A 27,394-nucleotide genomic window follows, 5' to 3' on the forward strand; every position below is an offset into this window, starting at 1 on the left:
TAAAGAGCATATAGGCTTTTTTGGCGTTACTGGGCTTGGTTAGGTCTTTTTTATTTTCTCATATTTATTTTTCTTTCTTTTCTTTTTTTCTCTGTTAGACCCTTACTAGGCTTAGTTAGATTTTTTCAGGGATGAAATTGGAATATGGTATAAAATCAAGGTTTGAAACAACATAAGGAGAAATATATGTCTGATAGGTATCATTCAAGCGCAATTGTGTGTATAATGCTTGTTGTTTTTTGGCAGTACGTATGGCTAAATCCAACGTCTAACAATGATCTTTTTTGGTATCATTAGCTTCATCCCGTGAAGATGATTCCTGCTGTCTAGTGGCTATTACTATCAAAGTCTCAATCAAGCTATGACATCTTGTTTTTTTTTTTCTCTCTCTCTCTCTATCTCTTCTCTCATTTTCTCCTTTAATTTTAAAGCCATCTTTTTTTTTTCTCTTTCTTCCCTTTCCGGTTAGGTCATTCAACCTAATAAGTTGTCTGGTTAGGCAATTGCTGGGCGATTGGGCTTTAGCCCATTCTTTCTATTTCTTTCTTTTATCCTTCTCTTCCTTTTATTTTCTCTTCCTTCCTATCCGATTAGGCTTTCCTTTCCCTTCTCTTTTTTTCTTCTTCCCAAATGATTGGGTCATCAAACCTAACATTACCTAGTCGTTCTTTTCTTCCCCCTTCTTTTTTTTTCCCTTCTTCTCTCTGGTTGGGCCAATTTCATTTAGCGTTGATTGACTTTTCCCTGGAAAAAAAACTTATCGACTTCTAGTTGTAAATTGTATTATCTACTCTCTTGATCATAAACACTTGTGCTCTAACTGGTCAGTCATGCCTAGTTTTTGCTACTATTTTTTCCCTAAATTGGAAGAGCACGGTAGAAAATTTGAAGTCGACACTTGCTTTTGTAGATGAGTATCTTTGCAAATTATCAAAAAAATCTTTGAATGGAAACTTTGTAAAATATATATAAAAGACGTTGGGTTGGTGATAATTATGGACAAAAACTCGACCAGAATATATCAATCAACACCCCTATAAATTATCATTAAAATTTATGACATAAGCATGATGATGTTTGTAAGTGATTAGAGTAAGTTGTGGTTCCATATCAAAACCATGAGATAGCAAAACAATAAGGCTCGCCCGTGGATAATATTTTTAGCATGCAAATAAGCAAGCTCACACAAGATTTGTTGAGTATAGCTACGAATAGCTATTTAACCAAATTGGTCACATTCTTGAAGCAGTTTTTAGATGTAGGCACCAGACACATACTCCAAGTATATATGTATAATTTGTCAGCCACCTGATAAGAAAAAGAAAACCAATTCAGCTAACAAAAATCTAAGCCATGGATTTAAAATCAAAGTGCTGCCAAACTTTAGATATAGTTCTAGAGGCAATATTTCATTTTTTGTTACCTTTATTGCAAGTAGCATCTGCAGGAGTAGCTGAAATAGGCTAAGTCTCTGCTGGAGAAACAATGAACCAAATTAGATTTTCAAGAACATATTATTGAAAGATCACTAGGCAATTTCTCATTGTCAAAATTAGTAGGCTATCACTTGTTTTCTCTTTTAGAAAAAACTTACAACTTATAGTAGTTTTCTTTTCAATCAACCTCTCCATAGTCAAATTATGAGGCTATTTATCACTTGTTTTCTCTTTTAGAAAAAAAACTTACAACTTATAGTAGTTTTCTTTTCAATCAACCTCTCCATAGTCAAATTATTAGGCTATTTATAAACCTTTCAAGTCGGAGTCAAAGAAGAAAATCCAGCATGACATTTAAAAATTGCAAAATTATATATCGTTCATACTAACCTAATCATGCAAAAAATTGACTTGAGAAAGTAGGACAGTCACATACAGCTGTGCAGGTGCAAGAGAGAGCAGTTACTTGGGAGAAATTGAAATTTAAAAAGAAAGAGACCAAGAGAGGTAAAGAACGAGAGGTTGTTTTGTGCTTTGCAGGGGAGGGAAAGAGATGAGAGAACGAGGGTAGATGCAGAGCAAGAGAGAATAAAATGAAGAGAGAGAAGTAAAAAAAATACTATTTATACGATTAATTTTAAAAATCTCAATCCACTAATGCTTATTTATTTATTTATTATTATTATTATTATTTACTATTATTTATAATATTTATATTAACTAACTTTAATGAGTTAATACAGGTCAAATAATATAAATATTAAAGATGTTTTGATTATTTAAAAAAAAGAAGAAAAAACTGATAATTTATATCAGCTTCAACACCACGTAAGTGATGATGAAATTGGGAAAACAACTATACCTAATCAGTGCATGCAATTGTCAATCACAGTGATAAATAAGAGTTTGCAAAAGAATCTAAATTTCTCTGCATTTATTGTTTTTTTTTTTTTTTTTTTTGGTGCTTGGCAGGGAGAGGACCTGTAGCTACAGTGAAACTCTGATGTGGTCACGCCTGCAAACAAAGCGATAACGTCAACTAAAGAGTGCCAAACTGCCAGTGTGCTGATGTTACGTGCTAACTTCTTCAGAAATAATTTTCGTTGCTTATGATATATGAAGCTCCTGCCTTTTAAAGATCGAATCAGCATCCTATCATTCATTTTCCAGCGCCATTAGGAGAAAATGGATGCGGATTCCTCGTTAACTCTAGCCTGCAGCAAGAGGTATACAATTTATAAATTCAAATTTCATTTCCATCTGTATGCCTATCTAACGAAAATTCTGTAAATTTTCCTTAAGATTTATAAGGGAGTAAAATATCAGTCATTCGATATGGGAGATTAAATTAACCTCCTAGGAAAAAAAATTAATCGATTAAAAGATTTCACGGCACTTATTTTTCTTGATCTTGTTGTTATGAATTACAGGCTAGAAGGAAAGGTTGCACTTATAACTGGTGGTGCTAGTGGCATAGGCGAGTGCACTGCAAAGCTGTTTGTTCTACATGGCGCAAAGGTTGTCATTGCGGATATTCAAGATGACCTTGGTGAAATGGTAAGCAAAAACCTCGGCTCTCAAGAAACCATCTCTTACATCCATTGTGATGTAACATGTGATTCTGATGTCAAAAATGCTGTCGACATGGCCGTCTCCAAATATGGAAAGCTTGACATCATGTTCAACAATGCAGGGGTAATAGGAACCTGTAAGGCTCCGAGGATATTAGATGTAGAAAACGAAGAGTTCAAGAGAGTGCTTGATATCAATTTGTTTGGTGCATTCTTGGGTGCTAAGCATGCTGCTAGGGTCATGATACCTGCCAAGAAAGGGTGTATTCTATTCACTGGAAGTGTGATTACAGCAACCTGTACAGGCGCAACTCCGCATCCTTATTTTGCATCGAAGCACGCCGTGGTAGGGCTTGCCAAGAACTTGGCTGTGGAGTTGGGAGGGCACGGAATTAGGGTCAATTGTATCTCTCCTTTTACGACAGCAACCCCAATGGTCACAGAATCTATGGGTATCGAGAAGAGGAAGATGGAGGAGTTCATTTCCTCATCATCAGCCATCTTGAAAGAGGTGTTATTGGAACCAGAAGATATTGCAAACGCAGCAGTCTATCTGGCAAGCGATGAATCCAAGTATGTTAGTGGGATTAATTTGGTGATTGATGGAGGCTACAGTTTGATAAATCCAACACTGCCATCGGCAGTGAAAAGCCTACTTTCTTGAACCGGAGAGTGCTAGTAATTATATATATATATATATATATATATATATATATATATATATATATATACACATGATAATTTCACATTGTTGATGGTCAGTCTCGAGTTTGAGTTACTTTTATTTCCATTACCCTCTTGTTTCTTTCGACATTATGATTTGTACAGTATCCAAATGTGCCCCAGAATTAAAATCTAAAAGTTCTGTCATCTTTTATGCTATTTGAGAGTTTATATGTCTCATAAAGATTAAGCTTCTCAAAAAAAAAAAAAAAAAGGAAATTATTGAGAGATTCCCCTCTGAAGACAACACGAGATTCTTTTGGCTTTTAATAAACTCCAATTCCCGGCCAAAACACAATTTGTAGACAAGGATTCTCTACAACATTGTAGAATTGAAAGGGATATGGGGTGGTTTTGGTGGCCGCGATTGCCAAGTTTCATATCCCTATCAATTACATGGCCTCTAATCTAATCAATAACAATAACAAGGGGTCAATTGTGTTAGAGAATAATATAAATCATATCTTGGGACCTCACCTAACAGTTTAAACTATTGGGTTGAGATGGTTCTTTGACATGGTATCAGAGCCTTAATGACCAAGTGGTCTCGAGTTCGAATCTCACCATCCTCATTTATTTGATAAAAATTAAGCACAAGGTAATGTGGGCCTGTGCAAGTTTCAAGTTCAAATGGCTTTCACTTGAGGGGGTGTGTTAGAGAATAATATAAATCATATCCTGGGACCTCACCTAACAGCTTAAGCTATTGGGTTGAGATGGTTCATCTGACAAATTGAGGTAGTGAAGAAATCTTCACGCCAAGTGATAGAACGCTACTATTCACGCATGACCCTCGATTTCCATACCAACAAGAAGGCCCTTGAGGAGGTAGCAATCATCCCATCAAAGCGTCCTCGCAACAAGATTGCTGGGTTCTCCACTCACTTAATGAAACAGATCCAGAAGGGTCCTGTCCGAGGGATTTCTCTAAAGCTTCAAGAGGAAGAACGTGAGCGCCGCATGGACTTTGTGCCTGAAGTGTCTGCCATCAAGAGTGATCAGATTGAGGTTGATAAGGAGACCATGGACATGCTTGCTTCTCTTGGTATGTCTTGTTTTCCTGGGCTTGTACAGGTTGACCCGTTGCTATATATACCCGTTACACAGTTCGGGTTTCGAAGAGGCGGTCCTGGTGGGTTTGCGAGGAGAGGTTAATTATAACAAAAACTAAAATGTGTGCGGAAATTACTATAGATTAAAAAAACTTAGTATAGTTAAATAACATTTTTAGTTTTAGAAATGACAAAAAAAGAAGCTTTGTTTCTTAAGGTATTTTAGTATTTTTACATAGGTATTTTATGTAATTAAGAGGACCATGGAGGGCGTTTTAGTATTTTCACGATGTATTTGTTATTTTTTAATTGAAAAGGTGCGGACACGTGTTCCTCATACCTTAGCGAGTGGGCGGCACCCGGGTCATTAAGGAGGCATGTATGACGCTTTCCAGTGGCCAAATCTAGTCATCCGTTGTCTAACTGGATGCGCAGTCCTACCCTCTTTCACATGGTGTGACGCGTGTAGACAAATAATGGTTAGATTGTTGTTGATGATCGATTGTTTGCGTTTTTTTCTTTTCTCTCCTGACAACTAAAGTGCACAATTATCCTCTTTGTTTGTTATTTGTCAAATCAGGCATGTTTGCCTTACCCAAACACGTTGGGTCTGGCATGATTGTCAGTTCCACGTAACTTGAGCCTGGTATGGTTTACTAGACCCCTGCGCCAGACCTAAATGTCTGAGTAAAAAAATTTAAAATTTTTAGAAAGCATGATTGGACTTCAAAAACAAACAATGCCTTATTCAAGCAAGATTTTTCATTTATATGCAGTAAAACTTTATTACAAACTCTTTTTTGTTTGTGTAACTTATTTTATAAATTTGTTATATTTGAAGAGGAAAGATTGAAAAAAAATATTGACTTCTAAGTCATTTATTTCAAGTTTTCAAAAATAAACTTCATTTTTTTTATGCATTGTGGATGAAAATATTAATTTTATGTTTTCATCCAAGTGTTAGACAATTTTATAAAGGGTTCATGCTTTTTTAAATTTAAGATGTTGTTGCATGTTCTAATTGTCAAAGTTTGTTATAAGAAGAGTTTATTCTACATTATAACTATTAGTATATATAAAAATTTGAAATATATGATCATAAGAGAAAACTTTTGAACTTTTAAATTGATACATTTTGTTGTTGGAAAAGAAAATATTGTATATGTAAAAAACTTATTGTCTTTTCAACTATCTTAATTTATGCAAATTTATAGATGATTTCTTCACTAAAATTAGAGATTAATAAAAAACAAATTGAGTGAATTTTAGGGATATGTATGGTTAATGTCTCAAAATAAAAGAAAGAAATATAAAAAAGATAAAAATATATTTGGTTAAAAAGACAAATATGAAAATACAAAATAAATATATTTTTAGAATAATTAAAAGTGAATTCTAATATTTTCAAAAAAAGACAAATGGGTCTAGCATGGTTGTCAGGCTCAGGCGCTTGGGTCATGTCAGATGTAACAACCCCAAAATTTATGTTCAAAACAAAGAGCAAGGGCATAATAATTCAATTAAAATTAGGATAATTTTTTTTCTTGAAATCAATTAAAAATTCGGCAGAGTTTTCTATGTATTTTTAAGTACCAAGTTATCGACTCTTCTTCCACAATTCTCAATAATCAAATTTCTTACTCGTCCTATCATCTAGGACTTCCTCCTCTCATTACATCATAAATTCTCAATAATCAAATTCACATATATTTAAACAATTCAACATCACACATTTTCATAGATGCAATTCAATGAATTATTCTACAAATTATAACTGAAGTATATTACACAATTCAAAGATTTACAAATAAGGACCATTAACGAAATTATAATTGAAATAAGTACATAATTAAAGAAAAATTCATAATTAAAATTATTCTGCAAAACAAAGGCTTTCGATAAACTATTGATATATTAAATTCTGAAATTTATATTAAATAACAAAATAATAAATTCATTCATTACAAAATGATACCTAACAAAATATAAGGAAACTAATCTATTATTCAGTCCGATATGGGGATGCACTTGAAAATTGGTTAATACAATAATTCGATTAGACAAATGAAATAAAATATCAATAAATTCTTTGTTACTTTATATCTTTCTTTTTAAAAATTTACTCATAAGATCATTAAATTAATTTGCTCATCTAGTATTATATATTTCAATTAAATTTCAGAATAATCCTTGATTTTTTTGAGATGGACTTGAAAATTGATTAATACAATAATTTGATTAGACATATAAAATAAAATATCAATAAATTCTTTGTTACTTTATATCTTTCTTTTTGAAAATTTACTCATAAGATCATTAAATTAATTTATTCATCTAGTATTATATATTTCAATTAAATTTCAGAATAATCCTTAATGTTTTTTGAACATCAACAAAAAATATAATTATTCTTATCGCCTATCAACCCAGGCGTTAATTCCACTAATAGGTAATTAATTTATCGCTCGTCCATTCAACAAGCACTAATTATATTAATCTAGAAAATTAGTTCAACGATTCACCCATTCATCAGGGTACTAATCCCATTAACCAGAAAATTAATTCTTCATTACGCCCATTTGTCAGGGCACTAATTTCATTAAATTAGGAATTAGTTCAATAATTTGATCATTCAGCAGGATACTAATCCCATTAACCAGGGAATTAATTCCTTATTATGCCGATTCATCAGGGCACTAATTCCATTAATCCCAGAATTAGTACAACAATTTGCCCATTCACCAAAATACTAATCTCATTAACCAGAAAATTTATTCCTTATTACGCCATTCACTAGGGCACTAATTCCATTAATCTAGGAATTAGTTCATCACATTACATATCTTATTTCCCAAGTAAACAATATAACAATTACTAATCTATTGACCATAATTTATCAGCTAAAAATACATATTGACCAATAATAAATTTAGGCACCGTATAATTACCTGACGACTAAGCTCTATCTAAAGTTCCCTACTGTGGTGTTGGCTTGGCAGCCCCTCCTAAATTGACTAGTATATCACATCATTTCTTTTCACATCTATAATAATATATATAATTACTCTTTCTCACTCAAAAATCTTAATCAAGTTTATTAATTTATATCAAACTTTAACTAATATCATTATTCTACTTCCCATATTGACACAATTAATAAATGAAATTCTTCCAATTATCCTTTCATTTGCAAACAAAATAAATTTAAAGAGAAATATGAAAATTTCGTTCTTTCTTTTGTAAATTTTCTTCCCATTCTTTAAATTCCCACATTGTAACACGATTCATTTCATCATCAAATCAAGACATATATGTTTCTTTAATTTTATTTGTTTTTGGCTGAAATTTAAACTAAAAGAAAACATAAAAAATTCATGTTCTATTCACTCTTTAACATTAATTTCATCTTACTATTATTATTATTATTTTGTCAAGAATCCATTCTTCAAGAACACCTAAAATTTTGCTTCAATTACCATAATTTCTTACTTTCTATACTCATTTCCATAATCTTAACACAATTTCACAATCAATCGCAACTTTCCCCAAAAATTTATCAAGAACCCTAATTTTTAATTTCACAAAGTTCAATCAATTTAAAGCATAAATTCTTCAAGAATCTTTTTTAAAAGTGTTAAGGCACCTTACCAAGCAATAGCCAAAGCTTTAACACTTTTAAATTGAGGAATTTTCCCTAACTTTGATTTCTTCCCTCTCTTTGGTCGAATGCTTCTCCTTCTCCTTCTCCTTTGAAAAATAAGGTTTGTTTTGTTTTTTTTTCTCTTTCCTTCCGCGCACACACACGCATGCGCGCGCGCACACACACACATATATATATACACTTAACCTTTTTACAAATTTCTTTTATGTCCCTCAATAGTAACTTTTATGATTTTCGGGTAAAATTTTCCATATCCTGACGCCTGTTTATACCAAATTTTACCCGAGCTATTTCGAAGATCACTAGGTTACTCGCTGGTACTTTTAGTTTCGTGAAATTCACTTCCATAAAAATTTTATTCGCATATTTGTGTTTATTTATTTATTTTTATCTTTTAACACCCGTACACAACATTTTATTTCAGATTCTCGAATTTATCATTATTTTTATAATTTAATTTATCTCTTTCCCTCATTTTTCATAATCTTGACTTTTATTATTATCAATGTTATTACCTAAGGTTTTACACCAGACCCAAGTACTTGGGTCTGACATGGTTGCCACGCTCAAGGCGCTTGGGTCTTGCTTGGCTGCCACGCCCACGACGTTTGGGTCTGGCATAGCTCTAGACCCAAAACGCTTAGGTCTGTGCTTGGGTCTAGCATGGTTGTCAGACCCACGTTACTTGAGTCTAGCAAAGAGTTGAGTGAAGGTTTAAAAATTAATTTATGTGGTTATATTTAATAATATTATTAAAATATTCTTCATACTTTTACTATTTTTTTATTTTAAAAAAAATTAATATTGAACGAGCACGCCAATAAATTAGTAATTTCATAATTAGGAGATCTTATGTTTTTGTTTTATTTGGTTTAGTTAGGGAGATTTTGGTCTTAGTAGCGTTTTTTGAGGTAGGTGGAAGGACATTGGGACTATCATTTTTTACTTTAATATTTTTTATTTGAAATTAGTTTTTTTTTTTCTTTATCGACCTTTTGCTTGATGAGTAACCATTGTTACATTTCTATGGATGTTTTGTATTATTAGATTTGTTCTTCGTTAGTGGTAATTTTGGTTTGGGAAGGGAGATAATTGTAGGTTTGTTTTGAGTTCAATGAAGTAATCTGAGGGTATGCCTCGCTGATTGTTGAAGAGAAATCTTTGTTTTATATAGACAAAACTCTTCCTTGGTTTTAAGATTTCAAAATGCTTTAATGCATCATTGTTAGGAATGCTTTGTTATTTATTTTGGCTGTGGGGATTTATTCTAATTTCCAGAATAGTTATGGAATACCATCGACCAAGTAAATTAACCTGAAACTTGGATGATATGAAATTTTAATAGAATTTCAAATTATATAAATTTAAGGATGTTATGTACCTGGTTAAACTTGGATGACTCACCAAGTCAATCAAAAACCCAAATGAGATCTGATTTTTTTTACTTTTTTATATATTTTTAATAAATCATAAAAATATTAAATTAATATATGAATGCTTAACATCATATTTTTTTATAGTCTATCTTTATATAAATTATTTTTTAATTTTTCAATGTCATATAATTATATTATGCTTCATGCCTCATTTGTTTTATATAGTTTACATCCAAATGAATTATTTATTAATCTTTTGATCTGGGATAGCTATGTTATACTTCTTGTCTCATATTTTTTATAGCCTATATCCACGTGCATTGTTTTAAAAAAATTTCAAGTGAAATATTAAAACCTCTAAGCATAATTTTATTTTTTTTCTAGGTTGATCAGGTCAAACTATGTGACTTGGGACCTGATCACTTGGCCGAGTCAATCCCTAGTCGAGTTTAATAACTATGATTTTAAGTGTATTGACTCATTTTATTTCTTTTTTATTAAGGTGCAATTTTTTATATGATAATATGATTGAACCATTTATTGTATGCCACCTTGTTTAAAATTGTTGGGGTATTGATTTTGACGGGTGGCATCGGTTTTTTATTATTAATAAGAGATATAAAGTGTAGATTTCTCATCGTAGCACTAGACACATTTTATTGTGGATTGTTACAGTGAAATTATTAATTTTTCCTCGAGTGGAAAAAATAGGAGCCTTGGTGTTAGGGGTAATTTGATTTTTTTTCTAAAGATCCATTGGTTATCAAAAGATTTTTTTAGGGGTATGGTAGTCTTTTCCAATTTTTTTGCATAGTAAAATAACATATTTACCCTTAACGTCAACAAGATTTAGAATTATTGACCAAGGGTTAATTGATCTTTTCAAAAACTTTAAAACAGTAAAAAAAAAATTAAAGTTGTTGACCCAAGGTTTTTTTTTTTATTTTACACTTTTTAGAATACAATAAAAATACATTGTTACCCTTAGAAAAGACAAATAGCAAGGCATGTAGTCGCTTTTCCTATTTTCTTTTAATTTTTCAATTTTAATTCTTATGTTTTTTATTATTTATTTTTGTATTGGGCCCTTTTATTAAAGTTTTTTATGATTTCAATTTTGTCCTTAAATTAATTTGTCAAATATTTTTTTTTCTTAAATTCAGTCCTTATTCTTCTATTTTTTTTTCCTTTTGTTAAAGTTTTTGTCTTTTCAATTTAACTCTCCAATTTAAAATTTTTCTATGCCCTCAAATTTATTTCTTATTTCAATTTTCTTCCTCATTTTTTTGATTAAATTGTTTTGTAATTGATTTTTTTTTCAGTTTCATCATTCAACATTTGATTTGTTAAGGATTAGACTTCATAGCTTTTTCTATAAATGGTGCTTCCAATCTAATGATTTGGGTAACGAATTTGAAAAGTTAATGCGATTTGACATCTTTTTTTTCTTATTTTCTTTTATGATTTTATAATTCCTACATTATATTTTTTTTTAAAAAAAGATTGGTATTGTGGTTATCTTAAATTTCTTTTCTATTAATTTATCCTAGTCTTGTGATCTAGATTACGGGTTTTCAGGCCTTTTTTTAATAGATTTTTTTTAAAAAAAAAACTGTTATGTTTGTATTTAATTTTTGGAGAATTTCTTTATTTTATATATATATGAGTTTTATTTTATAAAAAATATTTATTTTGAAATAATATTTCTAATATGTTCGGTCTTGCATAAATTATTTTTATTTTATATTAACCGAAATTTGATAAAAACAAATAACAAAAAAAAAAATAGTCTGATTCAACTTGACTTAGCATGATAGACATACAACTTGAATAATTAGAGGTGAGTCAACCTAGGTTAACTTGCAGAACTTGAGGTTCAAATAATGAGACTGGAATAATACAATAGAAATTATTTTTTTGAAGAAAACGATAAAGCTAATCTTTAAAAAAATATGTTGAACAATGAAATCAAAAAAGAAAATGAGAAGACAGGGATGTCGATTCGCATTAACGTTTCAAACTCGTGACTCGGATCATTAGACCGGAAGCAAAATATGTAACGCCCCATGTTTTCCAATGCAATTACACTTATTTCCTACAATCTTGTATGTAAAAAGTCGGGTAATTTTTTTATATATAGATATCATTCACTCACCATCTAATAACTTAGTCATCATTATCATAATAGTTACTATTGTTTAATAATTATACAAGTATAATCAATTTTTTTAACCTTATAGCAAATACATCACACCTATATCAATTTTTTATGTTATATATATATATATATATATATATATATATATATATATAATCTCATTATCTTATCTAATGATAAATTCTCTTTCCATCATTATAGCATTTAGTCATCATTATCACCACATAGCAACTCTTAGTTTTATAATCTAGTAATAGCTTATCTTAATAAAAATTATTTTTTAAAACTTTGAATTCATAGGTTCATTCTAACCTTTTCATATCTTGTTCTTTTAAACATCATATTCATTCTATCATTTTACCTCACAACCACATTTTTACATGTATCATTGTTTTGTTCACAATACATTTGATTTATTTCACTTTTCTCATATATATATATATTATCTTTTGACTTAACAACATTTATTTCCTTTAAATCAAACACTCACATCATCTAAATACACTATATTTTGATTAACTTTCCAAACCAAACTTTAAGAATTGAATAAAACATATCTCTATATAACTGGCCTATCCATTCTTCTATAATATCATTACTAATTCACTAGATATATAGTTACATATCCTTTTAATCTGGTTTCCTCGGCAGTTTGTCATTTTATTGGACAAATATTTACCTGTCCTAACCATCTCCTAACATTCCTTATAAATTGTTTTTAGTTTTAATTCTAAAATTATTATGAAATAAGAATCATTCTAACATTCCTTATAAATTAATTCCTATGAAAATCCATATAAAACAGAATCTCTAAAATATGAAATTATTGATCTACTTGAAAAGTCATTATTACATTAGTTTGCATCATTTTATATTATCTGTTTATTTTACATGGTATTATTTTAAAGAAGTCGCAATTATGACCAATGAAAAGAAGTCTTATTGGCTTTCTCAGAAAAAAAAAACAAAAAAAAGGAATTAAATAAGAATAGCATACTGTGTGCTTTAAGAAAATAGGCTTCTCAAAGCTAGAGGCAGAGTAGGATTTGTCAAACTGTAGCCTCCATCAATCACCAAATTAATCCCACTTGTATACTTGGATTCATCACTTGCCAGATAAATTGCCGCATTTGCAAAATCTTCTGGTTCCAGTAGTGTCTCTTTCAAGATGGCTGATGATGAAGAAAGAAACTCCTCGAACTTCCTCTTTTCTATACCCATAGATTCTATTACCATTGGGGTTGCAATGGTAAAAAGAGATATGCAATTGACCCTGATTCCGTGCTGTCCCAATTCTACAGCCAAGTTCTTGGTAAGCCCGACAACCGCGTGCTTTGATGCGGCATAAGCATGTGGAGATGAACAACAAGATACTGTAACCAAACTTCCAGTGAAGAGAATGCAACCTTTCTTTGCTGGTATCATGACCCTAGCTGCATGTTTAGCCCCCAAGAAAGCACCAAATAAATTGACATCAAGCACTCTCTTGAAATCTTCGATTTCTACAGCTAAGATCCTCGGAGCCTTGCAGGTTCCTACTATCCCTGCATTGTTGAACATGATGTCAAGCTTTCCATATTTGGAGACAGCCATGTCTACAGCATTTTTGACATCAGAATCACATGTAACATCGCAATGGATGTACGATATGGATTCTTGGGAACCAAGGTTCTTGCAAAGTGCTTCACCAAGGTCATCTTGGATATCTGCAATCAGAACCTTTGCACCATGTTGAACGAACAGCCTTGCACTGCACTCGCCTATGCCACTAGCACCACCAGTTATTAGTGCCACCTTCCCTTCCAGCCTGTGATTCATAAGAAACAATATTAAGAAAAAAATATAACTTAACTTTTAGGTGTACTGATTTCGATGTAGGAAATTGAAACTAAATACCATAAACCGAGACCGAACCACCGATAATTTAATCCCCTTTTGGTGATCACAACCTTTATTTGCAGCATTTTTTATAGATAGCCATACAGATTGAATGAACTTTGAAGTACTTTACAAGTCATTTTACCTCTTGGTGGCTAGCGTCACTGAGGAATCCGAATTCATTTTCTCCTAATAATATGATTGGAAATGATAACGAAAATGAGAAAGGAAAAAATATCCTTCTTGGTAGTTCATTGCATCTTTAAAGGGCAAAAACTATACCGCGCGCATGATGAAACAAAAGTTCTAAAGATGCTTGTTGGAGACATTGAAACTTAGTAACACAAACGTTCACAGCTTTTGCTGACAGTATTGCCAAGTTGCAGGCCTGACCGCATTAGAATTTTTATGTAGCTACAGTCTTCCTACTACCAACAAGAAGGCAATAAAATACCTGATTAAGCACCTGCTTCAATAACATTAGGTGCTGAAACGAGGTGACCTTTTTTGGATTGCAACACTAATGCCAGGGACAAAATCAGATATAATGTTGAAAATTTATTTCTTATAAATAAATTATAGATGAATGAAAAATTAATCTTAAAGAATTCTTAATTTTTTTAATTTTTAGCTTTTTTTAATTTAATTTTTAATTTATAGTGACTAATCAATAATTGATAATGGTGAGAATTAATTCTTATTAATTATTCAACTTTTTAACTTTTAAAATTCACTATAAAAAAAAGGATCATGGAGAAAGAGTTTAGTACTTCAATTTTTTTATATTTTTACACACTCATCATCACCTCATTATTTAGTGTTTTATTTTCATTTTATACTTTGGTTTTTCTTTCAAATCTAGAGTTTAGGTTCATATTGTTGAGATATATTAATTTGAGTTTCATATTCTTTGGTGCAAAAACCTTGGTTTAGAAGTACATATTAATCAAAGTGGTATTGCTGAAATATTAGCAGGCATATTGTATACATTCTAATTGCACAAATTAGAAGCAATAAAACCTTAAGGACAAAAGATTCATTACTTTAAAGTGTTTCAACAAGTAAGTACATTTCTTGTTTTAATTTAAGCATAGTTGATTTAAGTTTTTTTTTTTTTTTGTCTTGAGTTTATAGATCTAAACATATATAAACTCTAGTTTTTCCTAGGACATCTTTTGTTTAGCATACATTTGTAATGCTAAACTACTAATCCATGCTAATTATTTTTTTAACTACAATCTTGTTATAATAAACTAAGCATATTTGTACACTAGTCTAATATATTTACAAACTTTGATCTATAATCTTAAGGATTTATTTTTATATATATTAGACTTTGTTTAGTTTATCATGTGGGAAAAATTTTAATATTAGTCATATAGATTTATTTCAATACTATATGTTTTAATTTATAACCTTTTAGTTTGCTTATAGCTTTATGTTTTTTATTTTCTTTATTTAATTTTAGAATTTTTTTATATATCTTTATTTTAATGTTATAATTTATCTTCTAAAATTGTAATTCATGCAATTTATTTGAATTTCTTTAAGTTGTTGCATGATATATTTTATGAACTAAGCTTTTATAAACCGTGTTTATAGTTTATACATGTTACTTGCAAATTTGTTGGTATAATTATGCATTTTATCATTCTTGTTTAACATAATGTTTTGACATAATGCAGGTTTAATTTGAACTATAATAAACAAAAGTGTTTATGTTTATCCTGTATAATTTAAATATTTTTATTTATCGAGTTGCTTAATTTCAAGTTTTATATTATTTTACTTCTTTGTTCTGGAGCTGAAATATTTATTTATAAGTATTATTAGCTATTGTTTTTATAATTTATATCATGTTTTTAACTTGAGAATTGGTTTTTCCAACCAGTATTGCTTTGGCAAGTACTACTTTAGTATTAAGGATTCCACCATCACTTTTTGTGGTGCATAATGAAAACTTGAAAAGTTCAATGGATTGAACTTTAAATGGTGACAACATAAAATGTTGATTTATGTGCTCATCTCGAACTTGTTAAGTTCTTGCAGAAAAAATGTTAAAGTTGTCAAATAATAAATTTAATTTTATTATTATGTTAGCTTTGGACGTATAGAATCATAGTGTTTCTTGCGTTAAAAAAATTACATTTTGAATTGATTAAATAATACATAATATGATGTGTATAGCTCAATTAAGAGTGTAAAGGCTCTTTATAAAGCTTTTAACAGAAAGCTCAAGGTTGAAGTTGTCGTTATGAAAAGGTTCATCGTCTCCAAATTTCTAAATCTAAAAATGACATCAATTATATATGGTCAGATTTGTTCATGTATACAACATTATTCACGTATATATTATTGTTTACATATACAAAAAGTTAGTGTGATGAATAGATATGATTTAGTAAGTTCTGTTTAAGGAGATTGAGTTTTAAGCGGGACCGTTTGTTACCTCTCCAATCTTTTCTTAGAATTTACTTAGTGAAAGTATTATTCACATGATATTTTTTTGTATACGATATAGTTTATAAGCGAAATGACAATAATTGAACAAATCACAGTGAACAAAATAATGCTCAACAAAGCTATCCAAAAAAAAAAATGATTGTTGAAGCCAATATCAATGAGGTTGATTACCTCATTGATGAAGTTTTAGAAATGAACATGTTTGTTATTTTTAAAGTCAACCTGATTATACAATCCTGAGCAGTGGTTGGTTGATACTGATACTACAAGACATGTATGTGCTGAGAAGAGAAAGTTTTCTTCTTACAAAGAAATTGATGGAGAAAACCTATATATGGAAAACTCATCATCCTTCAAGGTACTAGGTGTTAAAAAGATCAAAGTGAATATGACATCTGGAAAGCTTATCACCCTCAACAATGTACAACATGTTGCTAACATTAGAAAGAACTTAATGTTTGACTCATTGTTGAGTAAAAATAATTTTAAGATAATGTTTGAGAGTGATACATTTATACTCATTAAGAATGATATGTTTATAGAAAAAAAATGACTCATTATGATAACCGCTTTTAAATGAATGAATGACCATTGTAATCATTGATGAGAATAATAATAAGATTATCTCTTTTTTGTATTTGCTTGAGTCTTATGATGTGTGGCATGACAGGTTAAGTCATAATACTATGCAAAGGTTAATAAAACATGAATTATTATCAAGTATGATTTTTGAGAAAAATCATAAGTGTGAAATTTGTGTAAAATCAAAATTCACAAAACTTTATTTTCAAATAATTAAAAAGGTTAATAAACCTCTAGACTTAATTCACTTAGATATTAGTGATTTAAAATTCATGCAAACTAGAGGTGACAAAAAAGATATTATATTACTTTTATAAATGATTACACAAGGCATTGTTATATCTATTTAATTTGTGTAGAAGTAATGATGAAACGCTTGAAATGTTTAAACATTACAAGAATGAAGTTGAAAATCAAATTAACAAAAAAATAAAGGTAATAAGAAGTGATAAAGGTGGAGAATACGAAGCACCATTTGGTGAATTATATTCCCAAGATAGTATTATCTTCCAAACTACTGCTTTTTATTCCCCATAATAAAATGGCATTGCGGAACGTAAGAATTGAACATTAAAAAAATAATGAATGTCATATTGATAAGTTGAGGAGCACTTTAGAACTTATGAGGGATTAATTTTAACTGTCAATTATATACTTAACAAGTTACCCAATAATAAGACACCATATGAATTGTGAAAAGGTAGAAAACCTTCCTACAAATAACTCAAAGTGTGGAGGTTTCTTGCAAAGGTAACAATATCTTATCATAAGAAGGTCAAGATATGACCTAAGACTATAGATTGTATATTCATTTGATATGCATATAATAATAATGCATATTGATTTCTTGCACACAAGTCAAATATTGTGATCGAGATTTATAAATACCTTGAAGCATTAGGTAAACAATATTTAACATAAGTTCATTCAATAACATCACATAAAACACAAGTTTACTCAAGAAAAACAATACTATATATTCTTCACTCTACTTTCTACATTATTTCTCTTCAATAATTTAATTACTAACTTAAACATTAGATGCTCACTTCTTCCAACTTCAACCCAAACAAAGCCATGATAAGCCCAAATTAAAATATGAAGTTTTCACAACTTCACCACCTTCTAATCTAAAAGAACATATTAAGAAATGTATGTTTAATTGACAATGGATGAAATTAACACCATAAAATTAATGGTCATACGGAATGTGATGATAAAAGAAAGTATCCTTAATTAAATTAATAAACTATTTTCTATGATGAATCTAAGATTTTTAATGATTTTATCATAGAATTAGAACCCATAATAGTTCTCCGAGGTATATATAAAAAAAAAAAAGCCGTCGAGATTCTTATCCTATTTGAGCTATGTCTCATTGCTACATTGTCGGTTGGATTTTATACGGAAGAAGGGACCCGTGGGGAAAGAAAGAAGAGGAAGCGTCCATCGACAGCTTCTTCATGAAAAGTATATAAAACTTTTGTGTTTTCGTTATTAGAAATAATCTGCTCTCACCACTTGCATCACCTTTATTGATATCTCATGTGCCTTTTTTATTTATTTATTTTCCCGGAATGTATTTAATTGATAAAGGGACTGAGTCCAAGGAGAACAGCAACGCAGGGGAGGATGATACAATAAAAAAAAGAAAAAAAAATCACAAAGGACAAGCCAGTTCCTTAGCTGTACCGAGACCAAATACAGTTGCATTGAAATAAAAGTTAAGCCCAACTCATATAAATTGGAACAGCTCACACAAAATCGAAACACGCAATCGATTTGAATGCCAAAATAGCAAGCAATGTTCTCCATTTAAACTTTGGAAAACAAGCTTTTCATTGCCATGGCAAGTGAGGGATTGGTAAGGTTATAGCCTCCATCGATCACCAAGTTGACCCCACTCACGTACTTGGAGTCATCACTGGCTAGATATAAGGCTGCTTGTGCAACGTCTTCTGGTTCCAATACCGCTTCTTTTAAGTTGGCTGCTGATGCAACAAATTTCTCTGCAGCCTCCTTTGTCATTCTCAAAGCATCTGTAAGCATTGGGGTAGCAACAGCAGTGGGAGAAATACTATTAACTCTTATCCCATGTTGGCCTAAGTCCACGCTCAAGTTCTTCGCCAACCCTACAATAGCATTCTTCGATGCTGTATATGCGTGTGCCAATTCACCGTATAGAACTGAAGCCACACTTGCAGTGAAGAGGATGCACCCTTTCTTAGCTGGAATCATCACCCTCGCAGCATGTTTGGCACCCAAGAATCCGCCACAGACATTGATATTAAGGACTCTCATAAAGTCTTCATTATCAGAATTCAAGATAGATGATTTGGTGTTGCCTGAAATTCCAGCATTGTTGAACATGATGTCTAGCTTACCGTACCTGGAAACAGCTGTATCAACCGCATTTTGGACATCAGAATCGACTGTTACATTGCAGTGGACATAAGAGATGATTTCCTCAGAGCCGTATTCTTGGCAGAGAGCACGGCCGAGATCGTCTTGAACATCCGCAATAAGGACCTTGGAACCGTGTTGAACAAATAGCCTTGCTGTGCACTCACCTATGCCACTAGCTCCACCAGTTATCAATGCCACCTTGCCTTCTAGCCTGAAATTTACAGGTAACTCTAATGATTAGAAAAAAAGAAGAAAGAATGAATTAATATAATGAACTGAAAGTTGAATGTTGAGCTTACGACTCATTTTACCTTTTGCTGATGGGAGATGCTGAAGGATTGGAACTCATCTTTCAGCAAAATTAGTGAGAAATAAAGGATTAAAACGTAGAGATGTATTGCCCTTGTTTGAGTAGACTTGATACAGAAATGAAAAGAAAACAAACTATTTAATTAATCTGATAGCTTAAAGAGAGAAGAGAGATGTAAATTATTTATAGGGAACTCTGTTTCCAGGTCTTCCAAGCTAGCACAGATTCTCCTTTCGCAGCTCATGGTCAAACTTGACGATAATATATTTAACTCTGACGGTTCACTGTATTTCATGGATAAACATCATTTCGTTTTTTTCAGAAAAATAAAATAAAGAAGTGCCTCCGATAATTCGATGACATACATTGCCGCTGCATGCTATACAATGCTGATGCCTCTCATATTCAACACGTGGACATTGGAAGATTGAAGAAATTTATCTCTTGCACTCCCTCACGCACATTAACAATGCCACCCATTTTACACGTACCTAATATGCAAAAATCACTTCTTTTTGTAAAATAATTTAAAATCTCATTAAAGAGTATAATCTTGATAATCTCTCTTTTAAAACCATAAAATTACACTTTTACTCCCAACAAATCTAAAAAAGGAAATCTTGCCTCACATAACGCCTAAATTAAAATCAAATATTTTGATGACATAAATGATGATAAATAATACATATATACATCCGGGTCATAATCCTACCATTACTTCTTCACTTCTTCTTCAAGGTTAATGTTATGTTTTTTCCTGGTTAATGATGATTTTCTTAGTTATCAACATGAGAAGATTTGGATTTAAGATGAAAAAAATCGTGACATATCCTTTATAGATGAAATATATCCATTATTGTTCCTATTTTGAGCATTAAAATTTTTTTCTTGAATAATAATCCCAACTAGGATTACCCCTCATACTGGGGGAAATTTTGGAAGTTTTTAGACGATTTATGAAATTCTTCAAATGAAAAAAAATAAAATAAAAGAGACATAACTGAACAAAAAAATATAAAAATAAAACTCTTTAAAATATCCCTTATGATGGTGCGAATCTAAAATCATAGACAGTTTTGATGACAAAGCACAAGATAAAACTTGGAGAATTAAAATCGTGGTGAGATATCAATGACAAAATCAAGATGACAAGCCTAAAAGTTCTCCATATATGAATATTTGATCTTATATTTTTGAGTTCTTAAATATTTTTTAAGCCTTATATATATTATTCTTTAATAAGCACAAACCTTAGCCTACATTATGTGTTTTTATAAGTTCTTTTTTTTTATCAAAGATAATTTATTTATATTGATAAATGGTAGGCTCTAAAAGGAGAAGAAAAGAATTTTCAAGTGAAATCATGACATGTTTGTATATTGAATATTATTATTTTTAGGATGTTAAATTGTGGATTCTCACCTATGAATAGGCAAGATCAACATAATATGAAACAAGATGCCTTTATTTTTTCATGCTAAAACTTGAAATCCATTGAGCCATTTTTCAAAAACAATCAAATTTGTAGGATGACCATCGTTTTCACAATTGTAACCAACCTATTTTTTCATATTCCAACAAACATATAATATCTTAGTACTTGAATGACTTGTTTTTGGCTTTTGACCAGGAAATCAAAATTTTCATTTAGTAAAAGTACTTTAAAATTTACATATCAATAATTTCATTTCAGTGATTGAACCTATATGAACACAATCATTAAAATTTCTAGCTTTCATGAAATAAACGTCTTACAATAAAATTTTCTTGTTTGACGAGTTTGCAAAGTTTTTGACAAAAACAATAATGTTGATGTAAGTGTGCGTGTGTCTTATGATGTCTGCTAGAAAAAAAAAAATACAACTGGATCAATTGGGAGCAATTTTATTTGTTTCAATCCAAAAAAATTACAATAGCTAAATGATGATTTGGAGAACTTCATCATAAGTTATGAGTGGCTGAGAAAATAACTTCTTCATTATATTGATGAAAAATAAGAAAAAAGATGAATAATTAGTCTCATGTTGTACTTAGGGGCATTAATCTTTGAAGCAAATAAAGCTTCAAACTAAAAAATCACTAACAAATATTGATAACGTCAAGCATTGAAGATCTCAAAATTGGATTGTTTACTCAAAAATCAAGTTCAAGAAAATAAATGAGACTAATATTATAGTGAGTTATGTGATTTAATTAAGAAATTGGTTTAAGGTGACGCAGGGGACTTTGTACATTTCATCGAGGTTGTATTATTCAGATTTTATGTTGAGGTTGCTTGCCTAACAATTTGGATCTATTTATATATTATAACAAGGTTGGTTACCTTTCAGTTGGACCACTTTTATTTTAAAAAAAAGATCATTAATTAATTCAATGATAACTTTTATTTCAAGTTCAGCCCATCAATTTGATGGAAATTTTCTTTCAAAAAGCCTATTAATCCATGGAACTTTTATTTTTCAAGAATCTCATCAATCTTATGGTGATTTTCTTTTAAGAAACCCTCCAATCTGATGACAATTTTCTTTTAAAACCTACCAATTTGATGACAATTTTCTTTTAAAACCTACCAATTCGATGACATTTCTTTTTTAATCCAAGCTCACCAATCTGGTAGCATTTTCCTTTTAAAGTTAAAGCCCATCAATCTGATGACAGTTTCCTTTCAAATGATATTTTTATTTCAAAGAGAAGTTCATCATTTGGATAGACTTTTTCTTTCAAATTTAGCTTCTTAATCCAATGATATAATTCCTTTCATGTAAAACTCCTTTTTTTTAGTAAATTTACTGTAAAAAGTCAAATAAAAAAGAAATCTTTCAAAAAATTTATATTATAAGTATCATAAGGAGAGGATAGCTATCGTAATTGATTTTTAACCCATATATATAATAAAACATTAAAGGAGAAAAATAACTCATGTAAAGAAAGAAGTAGATATCAAAATAAATAACAAAAGTTTGAGTCTCTCTGCAAAATAACTTTGTGATAAAGAGATAGACACATTATATTAAGATATTAGGAAATAAAGGATCAGAATGGATTAAAGGATATGTAGAAAAAGGCATATAAATAGACCAGAAAGCCAAAAAATAAAAAAAAAAGATAACACAAAAGAATACACTAAAAGATACATAAAGCAAAAAATAAAAAAGCAGAAAAATCAAGAGTGAATAAAAAAAAAAAGAGAATTGAATTTATGAAAAAGGAAAAAAGAATAACAACAATAGGTCAACCTGAACCATCCTCCTCCACTAAATTGAACGATGACGGCAACTTCTCTCTCTTACTAACCACCACAATAGCTACCAATAAAGGAAAACCCAACTACAACAACTCTATGGTAATAAACAACAACAATGAATAACAACAAACCGAGAGAGAGAGAAAGGAGAGAAGACCAAAGTTTTCCTGATACTGATATCTTGTTTTAGGCAATGGTGAGCTTCATCGTCGATATAAAAAGGAAAAAGGAGAAGAAAGCACATTTGATCCATCCATCCACGCGCCATCCCTATCATTATGGCATAGATCCATGAGCCATCAATCATGGCAATGCGTGAACCCACACACCAATATTACTTTGTTTATTTTGAATCTGTAATATGTTATTAATTTTCTTGTATATGGTAATTAATTAATACAATATTTATGTTATATTGTTATGATTATATGAGTTTTTGTTTGTCCTTGTGTGATATTTGTCAATTAAAGAAATGGCCAAGGATAGTATAATCCTTAAAAGAATTTTATCTTTGAGAAGTTGGGTTTTAATTGTTGTTTTTAAGTAAATAAAGATTTGCCTTTTTTTATTAAAGATTTATCCTGTGGATGATGTAATCCTTAAAAATGTTATTTTCATGAGAAATATGAGAAATAGTTTGAGAAAATATTAATAATTTTTTTTTAATAGAATAATCAACCCGGCAGTCAAAAGCAGATAATTGTACGTTCATTCAATAGAAGGCAGGACCAAATCAAAATATATAAAAAGACTGACAAGTTGAATTTGATCTCTCTCCAAATAAATTGTAGAAGTCAAGAGAGGTTTTTCTTTTAAAACTTCTTGATGGCTATAAGGATTACACATTTAATTCTCAACATTTCTTTCCTCTTTTGACCGAAATATATATGATCAATAGCAATGGATATGCTTGATTAGGTTCACAAAGTTGCAACTTGTTTCTCTCGAGTGTGAAGAAGTAATTCAACCTCTTAGGGATACAATCAAGAATCTGGATACTGAAACATCTGGAATGTCGGGTTTTGAACGCTGAACCCTCCATCTATAAATAAATTATGCCCACTAATATACCTAGCCTCATCACTGGCTAGATAAAGAGCTGCATTGGCAACATCTTCCGTCTTAAGGGTCACTCCCTTTAGATTAGCAAATGAATTCATCGCAATTTCAAGCGCCTCATCATCATCAACCCCAATAAATTTCCTTGCTAAAGGAGTTGCGAGTGCGTAAGGAGATAAGCAATTCACCCTAATGCCAAACTGTCCAAGCTCAGCTGCAGCATTTCTTGTCAGTCCTAACACAGCATGTTTTGAGCAACAGTATGCATGTGAAGCTGCCGCACCAAGTAGTGAGCTTACACTAGCAGTTGAAATTATGGTGCCACTGCGTGCTGGGATCATGACGCGGGCTGCGTGCTTGATGCCGAGGAAAACTCCGGTCACGTTAATCTTAAGAACACGTTCAAAATCAGCCATTTCGTTGTCGATTATGCGTGCTTTACTGTCATCAGCAATGCCAGCATTGTTGAGCATTATATCTAGCTTGCCATAGGTTGAGATAGCTTTGTCCACAGCATTTTTTATCTGGGCCTCTTCGGTGACATCGCAACGCACGTAGGTGGAGTTTGAAGGGCCTAGGGCCTCGACAACTGAATGGCCTAATTCGTCTTGGATATCAGCAATTACTACTTTAGCTCCATGGTGAGAGAAGACTTTTGCGGTGCATTCACCAATACCACTAGCACCGCCGGTGATTAAGGCTACCTTTCCTTGTAGCCTGCAAGAGATTTGGAAGCATTATTGTTAGACATGATCCGTTCTTGGCGTGCTTAACTGCTTATTTTCTTTGAAGTAATCTTCAGATTAGATGGAATACTTAAAACAATACAGTTTTAAATTAACTCGAACCTACCAAAATTAATCAATCTAGTCCATCACCCGAGTTCTAAATTAAATCAAATTTAATAAATTTGGTTTAATTAATTAGTGGCATAGTTGACCCATTTAAAGCTTGTTTTGATTTTTAAAAAAAAAATCAAAACAACTTCATTTTAATTTTTCTCTTAAAATAACACAGTTTTAAATTAACTCGGGACTATCAAAATTAATCAATCCAGTACATTACCCAGTTCTAAATCAAACCAAATTTAATAACTTTGGTTTAATTAATTAGTCCTATTTGCAATGTAGCAATGTAATTGAACTTTTTTGAAAGTTATTATCGTTGCACCAATTAATTTCTTTTATTTAACCAAGAACGACTCCTTTTTTTTCTAACAGAAACATTTGGGATATAGTTACTAGCAATTTTCTATTTTCTAAGAAAATAAAATAAAAAAAAGATGCATTTTCTTAATGGAAAATTAATTAGTGAACATGTCTTTTATATCTCTCCCTTGAAAAAAATAGAAACCAGGAAATATGTTTAGATGTAAATGCAAAGTATACAAACGGAAACGAAATTCCTACAACTTCCTCTTTTAGTCCTAACATACACATTCATCATGTTTCTTATTAACATGAAAGTTGTAAGAAAAAAAACATGGAAGTCAAGAATTCGGAAGGAAAAGGTTTCCAACAGAAAGGCATGGCTTGAAGGGGTAAAATTGATCATTTGTAGCTATAGCTGTTTAAATAAAGAAAAAAAAAGCAAGAAGAAATTAATAAAGGAGAAGCAATTCTTTGGAAAACAGTACAGACAAGAGGAATTCCTTTGGAGTTGAGAATTGCAATGGAATACATCTCGTTTTACAGCCTTCCAAGTCAAACTTAACAATTATGTTGAATACTTTTTTATTTTATTTTTTTGCCCCCCATTAATAGGAAGAAGACTAAGAAAACTTCAACTTTTCGAGATTTCTTATTATTACGAAAGTAATCTGAAGCACTAGCATCTTACCTTCTGGCTATGGTGGAGATAAACGCAGTGGTTGACATTGCTTCAGAAGCGCACACGCACAGGCAGCAGGGCGGAAGAAGAAGCGAGGGAAAGAGTGGATTATGTCCGTATCTATTATAAAATGCAAGCAATAGCTAGCACAGGACATGAACAAGATAACAGAGGCTTCATCTCTTTTATAGCTACATTGACAATTTAAAAAGATGAGATGGTGATAATAACTCGAGATTCGATAAGCACTAGCTAACAAAACTCTTTTATAATAATGGGATAAATGATTAACCCAAACAATGTCATGAAAAATCTTTAAAATTGTCAATAATTTTTTATTCACACTAGAAAGATTTTCAATTTTATTTTAAAATGTCAAAAAAATAAATGTAAAATAGATTGTAGTACTTTCTAATTATTTTTTCTACAAAAACTAATTAGAAAGTACTATAATGATTATTTGGGTATTATAAATAAAAAGATGTTCTAATAATATTTAATGAAGAAAATAATTATAGATTTATTGATTTAACACATTGACGGAATAAAAGTATAATGTTTTCAATAAATCTATAATTATTTTCTCGTGTTTAGTAGGCTAAGTATATATGCAATTACTTGTTTGTAAAATAGTTTAAATCAAAAGCATCTACGATTGTTGGGCAGGTTTCACAGTCATCAGCTCAAATAATTCTATGGAAATTAATTAATAATTAAGCTAATTATGATAGTAAGGACAGATCGTTTGAGTTTGGGATCAATGTGTTTTTAGCTCGAGAATATTCTTTCTTTAAAATATAAACCTCTAATTAAAAGATGACAAAGGAACGAAAACGTATCTTCTGATCTTTCCGAATGGGTGGGTTGTGGAATATTATACGTACATGTGCAGACATACTAATACGCACGGTATTAGTATTAATACGATCATACATCGTATGTTGGCTTTAACCCTTGTGCTGTTTTTCTTATCATATAAATAGAAAACAAAAATAGGATAATACAATTTCATATGAGACATGATTGACTTTGTTATGCACAAGATAACAGCCGGCCTAGGAGAATCCTTCTCTCAAAAAATTGTGATCAATATTCAGAAAAATAAAAAAAATCTAGAAAAAAAATATTTGAGCCTTTTGCGTTTCATTGATATTATAGATGACTAATCTTTAAAGATATAATTAATCATTTGTTTATTCCTTGAAATTTTGTAGATATTTATTTAGATTTAATATCAGGAATTTGTCTAAACAATATTGGATGAATATCAACCGATGATCATATAAGAAACTAATGAAATGCATTGTACAAATAACATTAAAAAGAGTTAGTTAATTCCCCTTGAGGAAACAATATAGCTCTACATTTAAAAATAATGTTCACTTAACATTGTGATGACGTTTGTGCCCCTCCGCCTGAAAACTTAACATTGGTTTCCAAGAGCATTGTAATCTTTTCACATGACCATTTGTCATTACCAAATAAAACAGGGATAAATAAGTATTATCATATCTTGATTGAACATTGGAACGACCTAAGTATTATTGGAAGAAAAACAAATTGGCGCAAAGAGATATTTTAATATTTTCATTGTGTTTTTTTTGTTATCACGGTTTAAGCTGGGGTAGGGGGAATTTGATATTTG

General features: G+C 30.7%; 4 protein-coding genes and 1 long non-coding RNA gene across 5 annotated transcripts; 2 read left to right on the plus strand and 3 right to left on the minus strand.

Annotated features, from left to right (window-relative positions):
- Positions 1-993: 993 nt before the first annotated feature.
- On the minus strand, positions 994-2,025 carry LOC112324502 (uncharacterized). Its single transcript, XR_002978378.2, has 3 exons — positions 1,827-2,025; positions 1,424-1,471; positions 994-1,308 (listed from the first exon to the last, which is right to left on the minus strand). It is a non-coding gene; the product is annotated as an uncharacterized LOC112324502 (long non-coding RNA).
- Positions 2,026-2,388: 363 nt separating this feature from the next.
- On the plus strand, positions 2,389-3,889 carry LOC112324501 (short chain aldehyde dehydrogenase 1). Its single transcript, XM_052447845.1, has 3 exons — positions 2,389-2,662; positions 2,867-3,701; positions 3,742-3,889. Exons 1-2 carry the CDS (start codon positions 2,622-2,624, stop codon positions 3,669-3,671), a joined length of 846 nt encoding a protein of 281 aa, XP_052303805.1. The 5' UTR covers positions 2,389-2,621; the 3' UTR covers positions 3,672-3,701; positions 3,742-3,889.
- Positions 3,890-4,073: 184 nt separating this feature from the next.
- Positions 4,074-4,885, plus strand: LOC7465245 (40S ribosomal protein S17-4-like). Its single transcript, XM_024588003.2, has 2 exons — positions 4,074-4,104; positions 4,473-4,885. The coding sequence occupies exons 1-2, from the start codon at positions 4,074-4,076 to the stop codon at positions 4,883-4,885; spliced, it is 444 nt and encodes a 147-aa protein (XP_024443771.2).
- Positions 4,886-12,938: 8,053 nt separating this feature from the next.
- LOC7469966 (short chain aldehyde dehydrogenase 1) lies at positions 12,939-19,844 on the minus strand. Its single transcript, XM_002323368.4, has 3 exons — positions 19,618-19,844; positions 19,290-19,517; positions 12,939-13,784 (listed from the first exon to the last, which is right to left on the minus strand). The coding sequence occupies exons 1-3, from the start codon at positions 19,653-19,655 to the stop codon at positions 12,983-12,985; spliced, it is 1,068 nt and encodes a 355-aa protein (XP_002323404.2). The 5' UTR covers positions 19,656-19,844; the 3' UTR covers positions 12,939-12,982.
- Positions 19,845-23,624: 3,780 nt separating this feature from the next.
- Positions 23,625-25,965, minus strand: LOC7469967 (secoisolariciresinol dehydrogenase). The gene is made up of 2 exons (XM_002323369.4): positions 25,759-25,965; positions 23,625-24,636 (listed from the first exon to the last, which is right to left on the minus strand). The coding sequence occupies exons 1-2, from the start codon at positions 25,794-25,796 to the stop codon at positions 23,844-23,846; spliced, it is 831 nt and encodes a 276-aa protein (XP_002323405.1). The 5' UTR covers positions 25,797-25,965; the 3' UTR covers positions 23,625-23,843.
- Between the last annotated feature and the right edge of the window lie 1,429 nt (positions 25,966-27,394).

Source organism: Populus trichocarpa, chromosome 16 (assembly GCF_000002775.5).
Source record: "Populus trichocarpa isolate Nisqually-1 chromosome 16, P.trichocarpa_v4.1, whole genome shotgun sequence".
In the NCBI taxonomy this organism is placed as follows: Eukaryota; Viridiplantae; Streptophyta; class Magnoliopsida; order Malpighiales; family Salicaceae; genus Populus; species Populus trichocarpa.

Excerpts from the sequence above, each read along its gene's own strand:
- LOC112324501 (XM_052447845.1), top strand. The coding sequence starts at position 2,622 with ATGGATGCGGATTCCTCGTTAACTCTAGCCTGCAGCAAGAG. Across the intron at positions 2,663-2,866 it reads ACTCTAGCCTGCAGCAAGAG|GCTAGAAGGAAAGGTTGCAC; the intron begins GTATACAATTTA and ends TATGAATTACAG.
- LOC7465245 (XM_024588003.2), top strand. The coding sequence starts at position 4,074 with ATGGGGTGGTTTTGGTGGCCGCGATTGCCAA. Across the intron at positions 4,105-4,472 it reads TTGGTGGCCGCGATTGCCAA|TGAAGAAATCTTCACGCCAA; the intron begins GTTTCATATCCC and ends AAATTGAGGTAG.
- LOC7469966 (XM_002323368.4), bottom strand. The coding sequence starts at position 19,655 with ATGAGTTCCAATCCTTCAGCATCTCCCATCAGCAAAAG. Across the intron at positions 19,518-19,617 it reads GCATCTCCCATCAGCAAAAG|GCTAGAAGGCAAGGTGGCAT; the intron begins GTAAAATGAGTC and ends TGTAAATTTCAG. Across the intron at positions 13,785-19,289 it reads GTTGATACAGCTGTTTCCAG|GCTGGAAGGGAAGGTGGCAC; the intron begins GTACGGTAAGCT and ends TATGAATCACAG.
- LOC7469967 (XM_002323369.4), bottom strand. The coding sequence starts at position 25,796 with ATGTCAACCACTGCGTTTATCTCCACCATAGCCAGAAG. Across the intron at positions 24,637-25,758 it reads ATCTCCACCATAGCCAGAAG|GCTACAAGGAAAGGTAGCCT; the intron begins GTAAGATGCTAG and ends AATCTCTTGCAG.